This window comes from Schistocerca gregaria, chromosome 1 (assembly GCF_023897955.1).
Source record: "Schistocerca gregaria isolate iqSchGreg1 chromosome 1, iqSchGreg1.2, whole genome shotgun sequence".
Lineage (NCBI taxonomy): Eukaryota > Metazoa > Arthropoda > Insecta > Orthoptera > Acrididae > Schistocerca > Schistocerca gregaria.
Genome location: NC_064920.1, coordinates 301,714,924 through 301,733,478, shown reverse-complemented (window position 1 = coordinate 301,733,478; position 18,555 = coordinate 301,714,924). Strand labels below are relative to the sequence as shown.

Here is an 18,555-nt window from a genome sequence, read left to right as displayed (position 1 = left end):
CCCATAAAAACTGCTTAAAAGAGTTCAGTCCCAGAGAAGATCTAGAACCAACTCAATGAATCCAGCCACTGAAACCTTACACAAAACTTAGACATAACAAAGTAGACGAGTAAGTTTCTTTTCGTTCTACACCTTCATCTAATTCAGATCCATCAACATTGAAAGAGGCACTACACCTATGAGATTCTGACAAATGGCTAGAAGTACAGAAGAAGAATTAATACTGCACTGGAAAATCTGAATGTGGGAAGTGGTACTTCTATCCTAAGACAGTGCATTAGTGATTAAGTAAAATTTACTCAGAATTCTGTTCACACTAGCTGCCAGGTTTGATATTTATATGGCATAATCCATATCACTTCAGGCAAGGGGGTTACCTTCATAGTCTGGGATGTTATTCAATTCAGCATATTTTAAAACTCACGATTGCGTAAGACACATATTATTTTATTTTACTGAAAAAAATTCCTGCCCCAAGACACAGACCTCCAAAGATGACACTGCGAACACCGTATTGAAGATGTGAATTTTGGAAAAAAATTTAAAAAGCTGTATCTCTGTAATAATTCTAAATATTTTGTTAGAGTTTTTTTATTTTAAATATAATTGCTTCATGATTACAATGGTATCCTCACTTTGGACATATCTGTCAAAGCTTTTTTACTGATGCTTTTTGAATTTTTTTATAGCTTAGAGAAATTTTTTTTAAAAAAATGCATATCCAGAAAAGACAGATTTTTTTATGTTGATTGGTACCGGGTAGTACTATACTCTCTGTAAAAGAGAGCTTCTACTTTTAAGTTGGACAGGTTTTATTTTAAAAAATCATTTTTTTTAACTTTCAAGGGTAATGTATGTCTTCACTGAAGTTGTTTCTTACTAATTTCTTTGTTACAATGTTTATATCTATTGTCTTTGTTGCAGTTATTTCTTATCACTTTCTTTGTTTCAGTTATTTCTTTTCATTTTCATTGTTACAGATATTTCTTACACTTTGTTGCAGTTTCTTGTCAGTTTTTTTGAAGTGGTTGTTCATTACAGGTTTCTATATTGTAGTTATTCAGTGTTAATTTGTTTACAGAAGAGGCTTCTAAGAAATCTGAGATCTTCCAGTGAGTTCTGTGTTTTCGGGAGGAATTTTCCAGTTGACACAGTTGCAGTCTGTTTTGTGAAAAAGACTGTTTGAAATGTCTTCTGACTGGGACCACAGGAGAGTGAAGTGAGCTGACTAGTCGCATATCTATAAAAGACGACGTATAAGACAAACAAAAAAATAGACTTTGTTTAGGTTGGGAATAAGTGTTCTCTTTTGAAGACTCTGTTTCAGAGTAAAGATTTTTCCACTGACGACTTTTTGTGTTCTAAATGTTTTGAAAGAATAAGAACAATGATAGCATGTGAACAAGGTGAAGCCTTCCATGGTGCAGATGATGCAGTTTTTGCATCAATAGAGCAAGAATTAAATAACCAGAATCAGTCAACTACAGAGGTGGGTTTAGTCCTGTTAAGAAACGGTGGTCAGTGAAGCTGAGTCATAAGCTCTATGCGTTAAGAAAGCCCAAAGAAATTACTAAAGCTATGGATGAATACACTACAGCAAAACTGACACACTCTTCAGAGTAGAAATTCCACCTTCAGAAGAAAATGAACCAAAGCACTCTTGCATCTCTTGCCAGGAATTTTGCACTCAGTCATTGAATATTGCACATCCTACAGTGAAAATGTGCACTTTTTAACTATTATTCCAGAGACATTTAAAAAAAATAACAACTTTGAATCATGTTCCATCGGTATCAAAGCACATGGTAGACATATCAAGATACGTGAGGACTGTAAAAGGAGCCTTTAGAAAACCAGATTCCTATTGTGGTCGTCCTGTAGAAGCAGCTCAAGTTCAAATAGTGCAGTCATTTTATCTGGAAGATAAATGGGACTGTTCTCGCCAGAGTGCCACAAAAAAAGACACTATAACTGTAACAGTTGAAGGTCAAATAGTTGTGAAAGTGAAAAGGTACATGACTTGCAGTATTAAAGAAACTTTTGCAATTTATAAGAGTAACAACTTCACATATTGGAAGGTCAACATTTTATGCACTATGACCTAAGTGGATAGTTCCACAACCACATAGAAATTTCTGTTTATGTGTGTACTGTGGGAGTTTTGAACTTTGTGTGGTAACTTTGAAGAACTTACTGGAGCATGTGACATATGACATCTTGCTTGGGCGTGTGAAGGAGGAAAAGCGAGAGACTTGTTTGTTTCAAGAATGTGGTGACTACCCTGGAAAAGCAGGACTGTCTTTACAGACACTTGGCCTGGAAGATGTAGCAGATAACTATGCAGAAATTACATATGTGACATGGGAGGAAAATAAACTAACTAAGAAAACTGTTGCCTTTGACAGTTTCATTAATGATGTTTGTAAACAGCCAGTGAAAGCAATAACTCACCAGCATCTGAAGAAATTGCAACAACAACACATTGCAGAAGTGAAAGGGTGTGTACAGGTTGTAGAACTATGTTTAGTGTTTCACTGTGATTTTGCTGAGAACTGGTCTAATTCTCCCACAAGAAGTACAAGGATATCACTGAAGCAATGATAGGGTTTCAGTTTTCACTGGAGTGACAGATTTTCAGAAGAAGATCACAAGTGTTGCAGTCATAAGTGATGACACAGGGCATGGAAATGAAATGAGCGTTTGGCGTCATTGGCCGGGAGGGCCCTTACGAGGCAGGTCCGGCTGCCTTGGTGCAGGTCTTATTACATTTGACGCCACATGGGGTGGCCTGCGTGCCAGATGGGGATGAAATGATGATGAATACAACACAACACCCAGTCCCTGAGTGGAGGAAATCCCTGACCCAGCTGGGAATCAAACCTGGGCCCCTTAGGATGGCAGTCCATCAAGCTGACCATTCAGCTATAGGGCTGAACATGACACGGGGCATGGCTCAGCACATGCTTTGCAAGCAACGCACAAAATTCTTCAACTGCAAACAGGGGCAGAGAAGATCATCATTATTTCTGATGGTACTCCTAGTCATTTTAAAAATTGTTACCAGCTGTTCGAATTGAGTAAGTCGCTTGTGCCAGCTGACTGGGTACACAGTGCTACTGGTCACGGGAAGGGGCCTTGTGATGGTGTAGGAAGCCTGCTGAAGCACCATGGTACAAAACATAATCTTTCCAGACCAAATACAGTTGTGATTCAGAATTCTGTGGATTTTTTCACGAGAGTCATGAAATCTTATACACCCACAGCTCTCATTCTTCTGTCCAAAGAGGAAATCATAGAATTCTGTGAGCAGAAAAAAGAAGAATGGTCCAAAGAAAATACTCCTGTGAAAGAAATTCAGAAGTCACATTTTTGGACTCAAAGGGATGGGTGAACTCATACTACACACACTTTAAAGAGCAAGAAAGAAGAAATTTTGTTCGTTTGACCAACACCTCAGAAACAGCAGGGTAATATTCTGATTCACAACCTGAGAAGGGGGGTGTTTGTGGCATGTGTGTGACTGTGACTGACTGGTGAATTGCAGAGATTATAGACACCAGTCATGAGTTAAATGAAACTGTGGTGAACTCTATGCTACCGCATGGACCAGCTGCTGGATATAGATTTCCAGCTGAAGGACAGCAACAATGCCATCAGTGTTCACTTCCTGTTCACAAAGTTTTGAAGACTGTAAGTGCTCCAATTCCCTATTGGTTCAACAGGAAGGCACCACTCTGTATCAAAGGAAGATACTGAAGCAGTGGAACACATTTTTAGTTCAATGACTGGCTAATTTCAGTACAAAACATAGCGCACAGAAGTTGTATAAATTGAAACCTTTAAGTCTTTGGACCTTTCACGTACATTTAAAATGCTTGAAAACGAGTCTCTTGCTCATCTTTCAAAACTAAAATTATGTTAAATAAGGCTAGGTTCTGACTTTTATGAGCCTGTCATGTGATAACATGATAACAAAACAGGTTTTATGTATGGTAAAAATTTCAGTTGTTTATACAACCCATTTAACCTAAAATTGGAAGCTCTCCTTTGTAGGGAATGTAGGACTATTTGGTACTAATCAACAGACAAGAGATCAAAATTTTATGGATTGGCATTTCCGGAAAAAAAAATTTCTTCCATAAACTGTACAAAAAGTTCAGAATGCTTTAGTAAAAGAACTTTGACAGATAAATCCAAATCGAGGATTTCTTTGTAATCATAATGCAATTATCTTTCAAATAAAAAAAAATAATCCCAATAAAATATCTAGAACTGTTCCAGAGATACAGCATTTTAAATTTTTTTCCAAAATTCACATCTTCAAAATGATATGTGCAGTGTCATCTTTGGAGAGCTGTATCTCGGAGCAGAAAGTTTTTTGAAGAAAACAAAAGAATACATGTTCCTTACATAGTCCTACATTTTAACATATGCTAAATTCAATAACATCCACAACTATAAAGGTAAGATATTTTCCTAGCCTGCCTGAATTGATATGGTCTATGCCATACTATCATTTACACACAGTCACAGCACTTCTTCAGTATGTCTTCAACGTAGAAATTTTCTACGTATATTCAAGAAAGTCATCCAATTACTACTATTAAAAATCATAGTTTATGATGTAAAACAATGGAGTCATAGCTGGACAAGATTCTGACAAGTCTGAATGTTAAGAAATCAACTGCTGATCCCTTGGGGGGGAAATCCCATTAAAGTTTACGTGGATGCTACACTGATTAAAAGTAAAATCTGTGACTGAAGAATGCTTTCAAAGAATAGCTGAAAGAAAAATTCAAACTTATGTATCTTGGAGAAGTCTCAAATTGCATACACATTTACTCAACAAGGTCTTTCGTTGTCAGATGACACTCATCAGATGATTCCAGAAACTGAATGCACACAACATGAAGGACTGAAGACTGATCTCAAAGCAACTAGATAAAAATAAAGCACTAACTCATGAAATGAGGGAAAAAAAAACAGCGAAGAACGAGAACCTTCTTTACTGAAAAGCCACGGGTAGTCTTATAAATGCAGTAAGCCACCTGAAGCCTAGTCCTTCCAAATAGGACAGCCGTGTCTTAAGCAGTTGTCACATGGGACGAGGCAGCTAACGTTGATACAGATGCTAATGGGAAATCAAATGTCAGGAGACACGGTGACTTCAGCAAACTGGATGAGCTGGTTCACCATGATTTTGTGCACTTAGTGCTCTCCAGTGGCAGTTATTGACTTTATATGACCCACAAACCATGCAGTTTTTTACAGAAATGTTTGGGCATAAAATTCATACATTAGCTCTATTGAAACACACATTTCCTCCCTTATCGATATTCTAGACACGTTGTTCTGCCTGTAGTATACATAAATAAAACCTTCAATAATCCAGGAATATGTAATAAGGCAAAAAGGAAATAGACATGTAGAATCAGTAAAGACACCAGCTTATAAAAGTTCACAAAATCAAACAAACTCACTCATGACAGAAGGAGCACCTATATTTGCGTAACATCAACCATCAGAGAAATTGTCTCTATTAATTTAATAATAAAGTCCCACAGCCTTTTACAAAATGTGAAGACAAAGAAAAACATCCGGTTACAACAGGATGTGAACCCACTATACACTGTGTTGCAACATAGCACGCCTACCAATTATACTAAACACTGACGTTCTGCCTTCAGCGACCCTGTACATTTGTTACAGTTCTGTGAATGCTTTAATCACTGATCATGTTATTAATTGACATTTTAATTACAACAAATCTTACCAAGAAGGACGTGTTTTTAACAAAACTTAAAAGCACAGATGCCTTACAGTGGCATACTTTTCTTAATATGTGAGTTGTAGCATGAAAATAACCAAATACGGAAATTTTTCAACCATCAGTATGACGTTTCCTATTTTATTGAAACAAGTAGTACCAATACTGAAATGTTCTTGAGAGAGTCAACGGGCTGGTGCTTAGAAACAGTATACAGTAATAGGTTATAACACAAAGCCCATGAAATATGGGCTTAAACTGAACACGACTAATACAATATTGCATCTCACAAGTTCTGGATTGATGTACAGAGTGTTCTTGCTTATTATTGGTTCTACTTCACGTGGCACATTGTCAAAATATCACAGAACTTGATTTTATGTTTCAATGACACAATGGCTTATTGACATGAAATAGCAGGAAGTGACATCACAAAACATGTCAATGTTAGCTAACTCATCCTGTGAGATGACAGTTTAAACCAATGCACCACTTCACTTAGTGACATGAAAATAGGCAAACCTCCAGTCTTATTAATACATAATTGACTTTGTACAACAAATATCAGCAGAGGGGCTTAAAAAAGTTATAATCTACCCCTCACTGTGTTCCTATCTTTGCTGAATTACATGTATTGCCAAGCAAACACCATCTGGATTTAATTATTTGTATTGATTGCACAGTGTTGCATTTTTTACACTGTAAAAGTTACTAATAAACTACATATCTGACAATGCGTATTCTTTGAGGCAGTCTTTTTTATTGTTGTTTATAAATAACATAAAATTAATGAAGTTCTCTATACAGAAGATAAGGAAAACAGAGTTTAAGTTTCTGACAGGCAATGATTCAGGCTAATTTGTCCAGCAAACAGACACTGTTACCGTTTCATCACTGTTACTATGAGTGTAAAACTTATACACAACAAGTTAATAGTAGTGCAGCACATGGCCACAATAATTTTCTGCCATATACTGTCTATAAAACAAGTGGTAGCCTACAGTGAAATTCCAGAATGGGGTTTCAGTATATTCCTTCATCTAATGACAGTAATATACATAGTGGTTTAATTCTGCTTTCATTTTTTAAACACATAAATAAAATAAAAGAAACATCAAACCATGGCAAAAACCTAAAATCATAAAATATATGATTAAAAAATTAGAATCACATGGTGTTAAATGGGATTCTTCGGAATGACATGTTTCACTCTTATTCTCTTAGGCAAAAGATGTTCATGAGAAGTGAAAACATGGCTTAGGTTGTTACTAAGTGTAGATCATCCCATTGTGCATGCTCTCATTTTATGTATGTGCAGATGAAGTGTAAGTCACATCAGCTCCAGGCATCACCAAGGTGCAAATGCGAGCAAACCTCTTCACCTACTGTGGCAGAGCACTTGTTTTTTGGGTGTCATGGTTGACAGTACTTGGGAGAGCAAGGAGGATGTATGCAAGAATGTAAATGATAAAAAACAAGTGGAAAATCATTAGTTCGACTGCTAAATCGATTACAAGGTAGAGGGAGATAGATTGTACATGGAGTTACAATTTCATCACATAACACTCCAACTGATATTACTCGATAAAAAATATTTAATTAAACTCAATCCAAGGCGAAATGTATTACTCATTTAGTTAAAATAAAATGAAGGGTGACAATAATGAAATTGATGGTTCTTCTTCAGTGTGAAGGGAGACAGGTAAACAAGCTGAAGATCATCCCCCCCCCCCCCCCCAAAAAAAAAAAACACATAATAAATCAAGAAGTACAGCAGCAACACACATATGATACTTTGCTCAAACTTTACCTTTATGTAATGGTGTAAACTCTTCATTGTTGCCAAGATTCACATTTGCTGAGTGATTCAAAAGAATTTTCATTACATCAAGTTTAGATTCTGCATTAACAGACAAGAAAAGTGGTGTTTCTCCTTCATAAGTTCTTAAATCCTTAATGTCTCCATCTGCAAGTTAGAATTGCACTTTTGTTAAGATAAAATCTTAAGTCATACATTTATGGATCTTAATCAGAAATTGCTTTCAGACTTACAAGGAGCAATACAGTGAAAGAAAAGGCAATGAAGAAAGGATGGTTAAGGCTTAAGACCATGGCCTCATACACATGAAGTTGCAGGAGGACATTAACTATTGCTTTATTATTGTATTCATTCAAAGTAATTTTGAGAAACGTGAAACAACGTACCTGTATAGGATTGCAAAACTCACTCTCGTAAGTACAAGTACAGTGTTTTAACCAATGTGTCACCTTTTTAGTCACTAGAAATGAGAAGAAAGAGAGAGATGCAGGGGGAGAGAGGAGAATGAAGGGGTAGGAAGAGAAATGAAAAGGCAGCAAGTGGGGGCTTGTGGCGATTAAGTGAGAGGAGCAAAGTAAAACTGACAACACAAGGAGTACCTTAAACACCACAGATCTTTCTGAGGAATGCCCTTATTGGAGGTGTATGCCATTTCCTTGCTCTGACCTGAAACCTGGGTCACTCAGTCAATGATAAGGGTATTAGTACTAGTCATTATTTGTTGATAGTACATTTTACAGAGACAGAGGTAGACTACCAATTCCTTCTGCCAGTTAATGTATGACTTGACTGACTCCACACCCCTGAAGGTCCTCCATCATGATTGAATTTTCAGAACACAATGCATGAATAAATGAATGAATAGATCTCAAATTTTATGTGGAATGATATCTACTTGATTATTTTCACATGTGTTAAAACATTTCCCGAGGAGAAAGTCACAGAAAGAATTCTATGACAACCCACGGATTGGAGCACAGACCTTCAGAAACAGAATCAAACTTCGTGTAAAGTTTTAAAAAAAGATGAACAAAAATAATTATTTGCATTTGGTGTCACTACTTCTACCACATTCTACTATTGTGTGTCAACAATTGTAAGCTGCAACTAAAAGTATAACAACCAATTTGGAAATGTTTTGATTTCCAGGCTGTGGTTAGCCACCTGGAGGACTTCAGGTCTCATAATGTGCATAGTATGGTATTGTCGTGTAGAATCCAGAATTGAGAGTCTGCTACAACAGCATGGTTATCAAACCAAAATAACGTTGACTGAGCACACGGGAAAGTACATATACAGCTTAACTGCTCGCCTCAGCAGGGATTGTTCCTATTTATACACATGTAGAGGTAAATTACAATATTCAATATGACAATACTTCCTAGAAACTTCCATAATTCAGAAATATTAAACCATAATCAACTGCAGAAGAATGGGACTCGAATCTGTAGCTAGTACCCAGCCAGCCAGTGACTAGAGTAACTACAACATAATGTATGATGCACAGCATGCAGCTCTGCTGCCTCCTCCTCGTAAAACAACAACACACTGTTCTGAAGAGGAACAGGGATCCAGTCAGTATGCCACATATAGCAGTACTTATGGATCCTTGTGTTTTAGTCGCATTGTCACAATCTCATGGTCTATACGATGTCCAAATGGACTTTTTCTCCAAGAAGGTGGCATGATCATAGGGCAGATCTTCATGTTCCTAATGTTCAAAGTTCCTAGCTGCACCTAAGAACTATGGTTAGACTTTACGAAAAGGACAAGAATCATTGGCACATTGTTAGCTGTCTCATTTGGAAGATGCGCTTTGTTGTACTCCATATTTTTCGTCGTTTTAGTGGGATACATTAACCTTATAGCGTGCACCTTTGGCATGCTAGTGTAGAAGGTGCCACTAAACCAGTTAAGTACACAATCAACGCATTTCATAGTTTAATTATATATTTAAGCCATTGGTACTTCCTTCATATCTGAGAAAAATCACGTGTTGGTGAATTTGTTTTAAACACCTAGATCCTAAGACTTCATGTTTAATTTAAACACAATAATCGTAGCATCTACAACTATTCAGACACGCAAACAGCTTTGAAATCTCTGTCAGCCCCTGCAGTGAGATCAAGGATTATTGCAGAATCCCATGATGGTCTTGGGAGACTAGGGGATAGTAACAGGGTAAACCTGCTGTCGGTACCTGGTCACTCAGGAATTAGTGGTGATGAACATGCTGATAGACTGGCCAGGACTAGCACGACGACTTCATTTTTTGGACCATAACCTGTAGCATGATGACTCCATTTACTGGACCGTAACCTGTCCCAACTATCACTAAGGTGACCATAAAACCAAAACTATGTAGCTGGATCACGAGGCAACACATACAGTATTAGACTATAAATCAAAAACAAGAACGGGGCAAGCTAATGGTGCCGAAGCAATGTCTCAAGAGAAATTCTATAATCCTGAACTTGAGCAGGAACAGATTAAACTCATTATAGAACTCATGACTAGCATCGGATGGAAACTTTAAGAAAAACCTACACATGATGGGTATAGAGAAAGAAGACACTAACTGTAGACTGTGTGGTGAGGAGAATGAAACTGTACCACATCTAATTTTCCAGTGCAAAGCTATGGAGGACACAAGACACAGAATACTCAGCTCAGTAGAGACTGAAGAAAACATGTCTAGTAAGGAACTAGTAATGAGTCTCCAGCTTAAGGGTACTGGTTGGCTTTACTACAACCTCAGGGAGCGAAACCACACAATAGATTCAGTTTCAAAGAGAGCAGCAGAGGACTAAGACCATTGTTGTTTTTGTTTCCCTGCATTAATCAAATTGAACACATTTTTCATGTTGACTATATAAATATTCGAGTTTGTGTTGCAATATACAAGGTGTGATCAAAAAGTAACAGGAATTTTTATTTATAACAGGAATTTTTATTTATTCCCAAAATCAACCTTGTCCCCTTCAAAGTAAACTCCCTCACATAAAATACACTTGTGTCAGCACTTTTTCCAATATAGAAAAGCATTTTTAACTCACTTTTCATTATGGTGTTCAGCTCCTTCAGCAAATTCTGTTTTTGTATCATCAGTGATGGCAAAACGACATCTTTTCATGGTTCTCTTCAGCTTCGGGATTATCATGATACAATTTCCACCAGTGGTTTTGCCACAATTCTGATAATTTTTACAGGATTGCTCCACACAACTGGCACATAACTTCCAGGTAATATTCCTTATTGACCATACAACCATAAGACAGGAATTCATGATGCAGTATCACATTGTAATCAAAGAAAACAGTGACAAGAAACTACACATATGATTGAACTTGTCAAATTTTTGGCAATCTTGGCTCTTCAGGCAATTTCCATTGGGGCGCCTGGGCCTTACTTTCAATGCCATACTCACATACCTATCTTTTTTCACTTGTTATAACCTTCTTTAGAAGCTCTGGAGTGTTGTCAACTTCATTAAGCAGTTCCTGAGCGATATCTACATGACAGGGTTTTTATTCAAAATTATGCTGACATCATCAGCAACCTCTCTCATGATGATTTGGCACTTTTCTAGAAACGTGTTCTTTACTTTTTCTGCATTGTCATAAATAACTGAAGTGCTAGGGTGTCCAGGACAGTCATCGCCTTAAATGTCTTTTCAATCCTCTTTGAAACATTTGTACAGTAGTAGCAAAATGGCAGATCCTGATTGGCACTGGCAGCAGTCACTGCAAAATGCTCTGTCCTTGTCTGAGCGATGTCTCTGCACGTTGTTTGGTTACATCCCCACTTCAGCATTGCTGCCATTGGTAAACAACTGTGTTTTTCTGAAATCCTCCTAATGGCTTCCCATGCTTTTGTCGAAGAATTCAAATGGTTGTCAATAGAGTTCAGGAAACTTGCCATGAGTTTTTCTTGCTGTCCTTAATTATGCATAGAGTCTTGGTTCTCGTGACTTGAAAGGCAGTAGGCTGGCTGCTGTTGGGCAGCATTTAACCCATAGAAGAATCGCGTGCCTGTCCCAGATTGCTTTATGACACTCATCAGTCCACCAAGGTACATGTTACCTCCTACGATGGCCTGAAGAGTTGGGGGTGGATATGTCAGCAGCATGACGGATCATTCGTGTAATGTGGTCCACACTCTCTGGAATTCTTCCTGCAATGCTGAGTCTGAAGGGGCTGGAGAGCAATAGGAGAGGTCGATGGCTGAGAATGACTCAGTAGCAGCTGAGAAATGAGTTGGCCTCCGTCGAGGATGCACAGCTCCTAATACAGAATGAGGTTCTCCAAAACTCAACCCCTCAGGTAGGTATAGTTTGAGCCCCATATTACATTATGGGCATTGAAATAATCCAGTACTAGAAATAGGTGGGGCAGTTGTGTAGTAAGCCCTGCAAGAGCCTCAGCCCATCACATTCTGCAGAGGTGGTACAGGGAGCAGATAGTGACCTTCTGACTTACATGAACAGCAATGGCTACTACTTGTAGGTCAGTAACCACAGACAAAGCAGAAGAGTGGTGTATGTTATTGACAAACACAACCACCTCTCCCTTGGCTCTTTCCCTAGTCAGCTCATCCTATTGGTGGAAGGCACAACCCCATAGCACAGGGGCATCAGTGGCTTTGAAAGGTTTCTCCTGTAAACACAAGCACAGGGGGTGTGCCTATGCCAGGAGTTTCAGTTCCTCCACATGAGTCCTGAACCCATAATCATTCCACTGTAGTATGGGAGCCATTTATCACAGGGGTTGCACTTTCACCCTTTCTTTCAACCAGAGTGGGGAGCCCGCAACAGGTGGAGGTTCAGCTTTGGTTCCTCAGGGAAGTCTTCACTGTACATCTTCTCTGAAGCAGAAGCGGTAGAACCATGAAATTGAATAACATCAACGTTGCCTGACAGTCTACCACCTGTTTTTGCCTATGGTGGAAATTTCTCATTTTCTTTTTTGATCTGGGAGGACTTTCTAGAACCTATCACAACAACTGTGTAGGCAGTGACAGATTTTTTTTATCGTACCCTGTCTTTGGAGCTCCACAATGGTGGCAACTGTAGCTTTAGCTGATGCTTGCGTGAGAGCTATGGGTTCTGAAACAACTGCAGCTAGACAAATGCACTGAGAAACAAAGGTAATAGCGTTGAAATTGGCAACCTTCATTTGTGTAGAAGTGTTGACTGTCAAAAAAGACTTTTTAAGAGCTGAAGCAAAAAATGGCCTTATAGATCATCTTGGCCTTTTGAAGTTTTAATCTCCTGCATCTCCCTTCCTTCAAAGAAGACACTGCAGTCCATACTCCAGACACAATGATACATTGACCAATTTACACACTTTGGAGGAGAGGTCTTGTAACTGGAATCCGACAAGACTCAGAGAGGTAGGCCGACTGGCCGAGGGCGTGGATGGTGACTCGCCAAAACCACAGAAAGACAACAGCTATCGACTACAACTAAGATGACAACTATAGCTATAGACGGATACAACAGAATGACAAGTCTGAAGAGTGAACCAAATCAGAAGCCTAGACACAGAAAGATCATGAAACGAGCAATGATAGGTATGACATAAGCAACCAGAGCACAGTCGAAACACAACTGAATTCTGAGTCCCTGCATTGCCAGCTTAATAGGGTCCCTTTGAGCATTGATAGGCCAGAGCAGCAGGCGTGGCCTGTGCACAGCACTATGGCAGTGACAGCTTGATCATAGGTTATAGGGGCGCTGCCTTGCAGTTGTCCTCTATGTCCACGCCTTCTGGCAGGCTGTCTAAATTGTCAGACTAGAATATCAGACACCCCCCCCCCCCCCCCCCAAATGGACACATAAGGCCTGAAACGCCCTGGTCGATGTTTTGGGAGGTGAACAGGTGGTGTCCCGGCAGTGGAGGCCACCAATTGCAAGAAGAAATGTGAAACTACGGGCTATGGTGGGGGGGGGAAAACTGCAGTGGGGGGGGGGGGGATGCAGTGGGGGGAACAGAGGCTGTGGTAATGTCTCAACCTCAATACCTGTGCCTATGGGAGCTGCCAACAATGTCATGGAGTGCAAATGGTACTCGTGAGATGGAGGGATGTGGGAGGGCGGCAACTCCAACTCAGAGCAATCCACTACTGGAGGGTTAGGCTGGATGTGGGGATGAAGTTGGTTCGAGTTCCAATGCTCCAAATCTTTCAGGGTATCAACTGTTGTAAGGCGCCGTCCACGAGTGAACACTACCATAGCTGTCATCAAGGAGGGTTTTGCCCCATAAGAACATGTCCAAAAGCCGAATCAGGAGGTTAGTGTCCAGCACGTCAGGTTTGGGGTTCCTTAGGTTGGGATGCCAGGAGATGAAGAAGGGTACACAACAGTCAACCATGGAGGAGTTCTGCTGGGCTGCAGTCATGGACAGAGGTGGACTTCTCAGGGCTCAGGAACTTTGTGAGTGCTGCTTTCGTGGTAGATTCACCCAAGACCTTCAACGTTTGTTGCTTAAATTTCCACACCATCCGCTCCACTTCGCCACCTGAGGAGGGTTGAAATGGTCAGCTACATAAGTGTTTGATGGCATTAGCAGTGCAGAACTATTAAAAAGCTTTAGCTGTGAACTGGGGGCCAATGGCAGTTATGATGATGTGGGGAAGCCCTCCAATGGCAAGAATCTGCAGAAGGGCTTTAAGTGTGGCAGCTGTGGTGGTGGACTCCATGCTGAATGTTTGAATAAACATCCATAACAATAAGCCACATCGAGCCGAGGAAGGAACCAGCAAATTCTAGATGAATGTGATCCCAAGAGTGATGGGGAATAGGCGGGGAGGCAAAAGACTGAGGCGGGGTACCCTGATGGCGAGCACAGGCAGAACAGCAGCATACCACAGCCTCCACACCCTTGTTCAGTCCCGGTCAGTAGTCAGGTTGCCTGGCAACGGCTTTCATCCATAACATATCCCAGAGCTCGCAATGGAAGAGGCCCAAGACATGAGTATATAAGACAGTTGGGATGAGAACACGGTGGATACCCACCTCCGCATCCAGTAGGAGCACATCAGAGCAATGGACAAATGATGAGAGAAGCGAGCCTGGACCCGCAGTTCGGGAGCACATGACTTAATAAAAAAAAGTAGGAGTATACAGTGTATGACATGCTGTAAGATGGGGTCGCAGCATGTGTCTGTCGCACAGTGAGTAGCGGTAATGGGAAACCCATCCAAGGTGTGTTGTCATTCCACGTCAATGTGGAAAATGCGAGGGCTCAATGGTCAAATGACGAGTCTAGTTCTGAGGGTAAACGTGAGAGGGCATCAGCGTTTGTATGTTGTACACTAGGTTTGTACTTGACATTGAATTGTAGAATATAAGGAAAAGAGCTCAATGCTGAAGCATTTGGGTTGTCTGTTCTGGAACCCAAGAGTGTGACCCAAATAGTGCCACTAATGGTTTATGGTCCATAATGAGAGTAAACTGGGTCACAAATAGGTACACAACCATGTATACGTATTTCATTTCTTCACAGAAAAGGTGACTGCCAACGCATCTTTCTCAACCACGGAGTAATTGCATTGGGCAGACGTCAAGTGTTTTTGAGACTTAGGTGACCGTCCACAGCCAGAACAAAAGGGCATGATGGGGAAAAGGGACTAAGGTAGGGTGCAGAACGTAACATGTACTTCAGCTGTGCGAAGGCCTGCTCACAGGCTGCTGACCACCAAAATGCAACGTCTTTCTTCTGCAACTGGATGAGAGCTCCCTGCACAGGGAACTTAGAATAATAACTCACTTTCCCCAAAAAAGTCTGTAACTCTTGGAGGTTTTGGGGACACGGGAGAGACAATAGCAGAAACATTACAGTCAATGGGCTGAATCCCGTCTGTGGGGAGCAAGTGACTAAAGTAGACCACTTGTTCCTGGAAAAACTGGCATTTTTGCAGACGGCACCTGAGCCCTGCATCATGCAATGTAGTAAAGCGGGTACATAGGTTATGCAGGTGGTCTTGGCATGTAGTACCTGTAACAATTAAGTCATCAAGGTAAATGGTACAAGAAGGGATGGACATGATTAACTGTTCCAGGTATCTCTGGAAAATCAATGGAGTAGAAGAGATCCCAAAAGGCAAATGCTTGTATTTTTATAAGTCAAAGGACATATTGAATTTAATTGATGAAAGGAGAAAATATAAAAATGCAGTAAATGAAGCAGGCAAAAGGGAATACAAACGTCTCAAAAATGAGATTGACAGGAAATGCAAAATGGCTAAGCAGGCATGGCTAGAGGACAAATGTAAGGATGTAGAGGCTTATCTCACTAGGGGTAAGATAGATACTGCCTACAGGAAAATTAAAGAGACCTTTGGAGATAAGAGAACCACTTGTATGAACACCAAGAGCTCAGATGGAAACCCAGTTCTAAGCAAAGAAGGGAAAGCAGAAAGGTGGAAGGAGTATATAGAGGGTCTATACAAGGGTGATGTACTTGAGGACAATATTATGGAAATGGAAGAGGATGTAGATGAAGATGAAATGGGAGATACAATACTGCGTGAAGAGTTTGACAGAGCACTGAAAGACCTGAGTCGAAACAAGGCCCCCAGAGTAGACAACATTCCATTAGAACTACTGATGGCCTTGGGAGAGCCAGTCCTGACAAAACTCTACCATCTGGTGAGCAAGATGTACGAGACAGGCGAAATACCCTCAGACTTCAAGAAGAATATAATAATTCCAATCTCAAAGAAAGCAGGTGCTGACAGAGGTGAAAATTACCGAACTATCAGTTTAATATAATAAGTCACAGCTGCAAAATATTAATGTGAATTCTTTACAGACGAATGGAAAAACTGATAGAAGCCGACCTCGGGGAAGATCAGTTTGGATTCCATAGAAATGTTGGAACATGTGAGGCAATACTGACCTTACGACTTATCTTAGAAGAAATATTAAGGAAAGGCAAACCTACGTTTCTAGCATTTGTAGACTTAGAGAAAGCTTTTGACAATGTTGACTGGAATACTCTCTTTCAAATTCTAAAGGTGGCAGGGGTAAAATACAGGGAGCGAAAGGCTATTTACAATTTGTACAGAAACCAGATGGCAGTTATAAGAGTCGAGGGGCATGAAAGGGAAGCAGTGGTTGGGAAGGGAGTGAGACAGGGTTGTAGCCTATCCCCGATGTTATTCAATCTGTATATTGAGCAAGCAGTAAAGGAAACAAAAGAAAAATTTGGAGTAGGTATTAAATTCCAGGGAGAATAAATAAAAACTTTGAGGTTCGCCGATGACATTGGAATTCTGTTAGAGACAGCAAAGGACTTGGAAGAGCAGTTGAATGGAATGGACAGTGTCTTGAAAGGAGGATATAAGATGAACATCAACAAAAGAAAAACAAGGATAATGGAATGTAGTCGAATTAAGTTGGGTGATGCTGAGGGAATTAGATTAGGAAATGAGACACTTAAAGTAGTAAAGGAGTTTTGCTGTTTAGGAAGTAAAATAACTGATGATGGTCGAAGTAGAGAGGATATAAAATGTAGACTGGCAATGGCAAGGAAAGCGTTTCTAGAAGAGAAATTTGTTAACATTGAGTAGAGATTTAAGTGTCAGAAAGTCATTTCTGAAAGTATTTGTATGGAGTGTAGCCATGTATGGAAGTGAAACATGGACAATAAATAGTTTGGACAAGAAGAGAATAGAAGCTTTCAAAATGTGGTGCTACAGAAGAATGTTGAAGATTAGATGGGTGGATCACGTAACTAATGAGGAGGTATTGAATAGAATTGGGGAGAAGAGAACTTTGTGGCACAGCTTGACTAGAAGAAGGGATCGGTTGTAGGACATATCCTGAGGCATCAAGGGATCACAAATTTAGCATTGGAGGGCAACGTGGAGGGTACAAGTCGTAGAGGGAGACCAAGAGATGAGTACACTAAACAGATTCAGAAGGATGTAGGTTGCAGTAGGTACTGAGAGATGAAGGAGCTTGCACAGGATAGATTAGCATGGAGAGCTGCGTCAAACTAGTCTCAGGACTGAAGAGCACAACAACAACAACAACAACAAGGACATATTGATGACAACAATGCTTTGTCATTCCTCATCTAGAGGAATCTGTAAGCAAGCATCAGCAACGTCTGTTTTAGAAAAACATTTACCTCCAACAAGCTTTGAGAGAAGGTCCTCTTGACAAGGTATGGCGTAGGTTTCCAGTAGAGGTTGGGCATTGATCTTCAAGTTCAAATCTCCACAAAGATGGAGAGAACCATTTTTCTTCTGGACCATGACTGGGGGTGAGACCCAAGCACTAGTTTTGACCAGATCTGTGACCCCAGCATCATGAATACAATCAAGTTCGAGCTTAACGGCCATCCATAAGGAGGCTGGAAGAGGATGTGCTTGACAGAAACAGGGCACCACATCTGCACATAAAGAAATATGTGTCTCCAAATTGATGGCACACCCCAGATATGCGAAAGAGGCGTAAAGGTCACCAAGTTCCTGGAAGGGGACTGTGTCTGACAGGATGCGAACTTCACCTGTGATGGAGAACCCAAACAATGAGAATGCATCCAGGGTGAATATGTTGCCAGCTGAATGACTGTTGACAACATACAGCGTTAGAGGCCACGTAACCATCTGATATGTTTCTGTAGTGGTGAACTGACCTCTGAGGGGAATAGAGCTGTCACCATATGCAACCAACTTGCGAGGGGATGGGGCCAATGCTGAGTAACCCAGACAAGCCGATGTTGGGATTCTGACCAGGGAAACCGTCGCTTCTGTGTCAACTAGGAAACAAACATGCTGACGAGCAATAGTGAAAGCAATAAATAATTTTGGGACGTCAGGATTGCCCTGTGGAATGATACTCTGAAGTTCGTGCACTGTCCCGTGATGCAAGTTAGGAGTGGGGTTATACTGACCTGATGGTTGACAGCAGACAGTTCGGACACATCAATCCTTGCCACAATGGGTCAGTGCGCCCAAC

The 18,555-nt window shown here is 40.3% G+C and overlaps 1 protein-coding gene across 3 annotated transcripts in view; it reads right to left on the bottom strand.

The window, feature by feature from the left end:
• LOC126342147 (ankyrin-1-like) overlaps positions 1-18,555 on the bottom strand; it is a 279,165-nt gene that overhangs the window by 201,670 nt on the left and 58,940 nt on the right. For all 3 annotated transcript variants that reach the window (XM_050001830.1, XM_050001829.1, XM_050001831.1), the window contains one exon: positions 7,578-7,733. In XM_050001830.1, the coding sequence (XP_049857787.1) occupies positions 7,578-7,733 (156 nt within the window). The remainder of the gene's footprint in view (positions 1-7,577; positions 7,734-18,555) is intronic.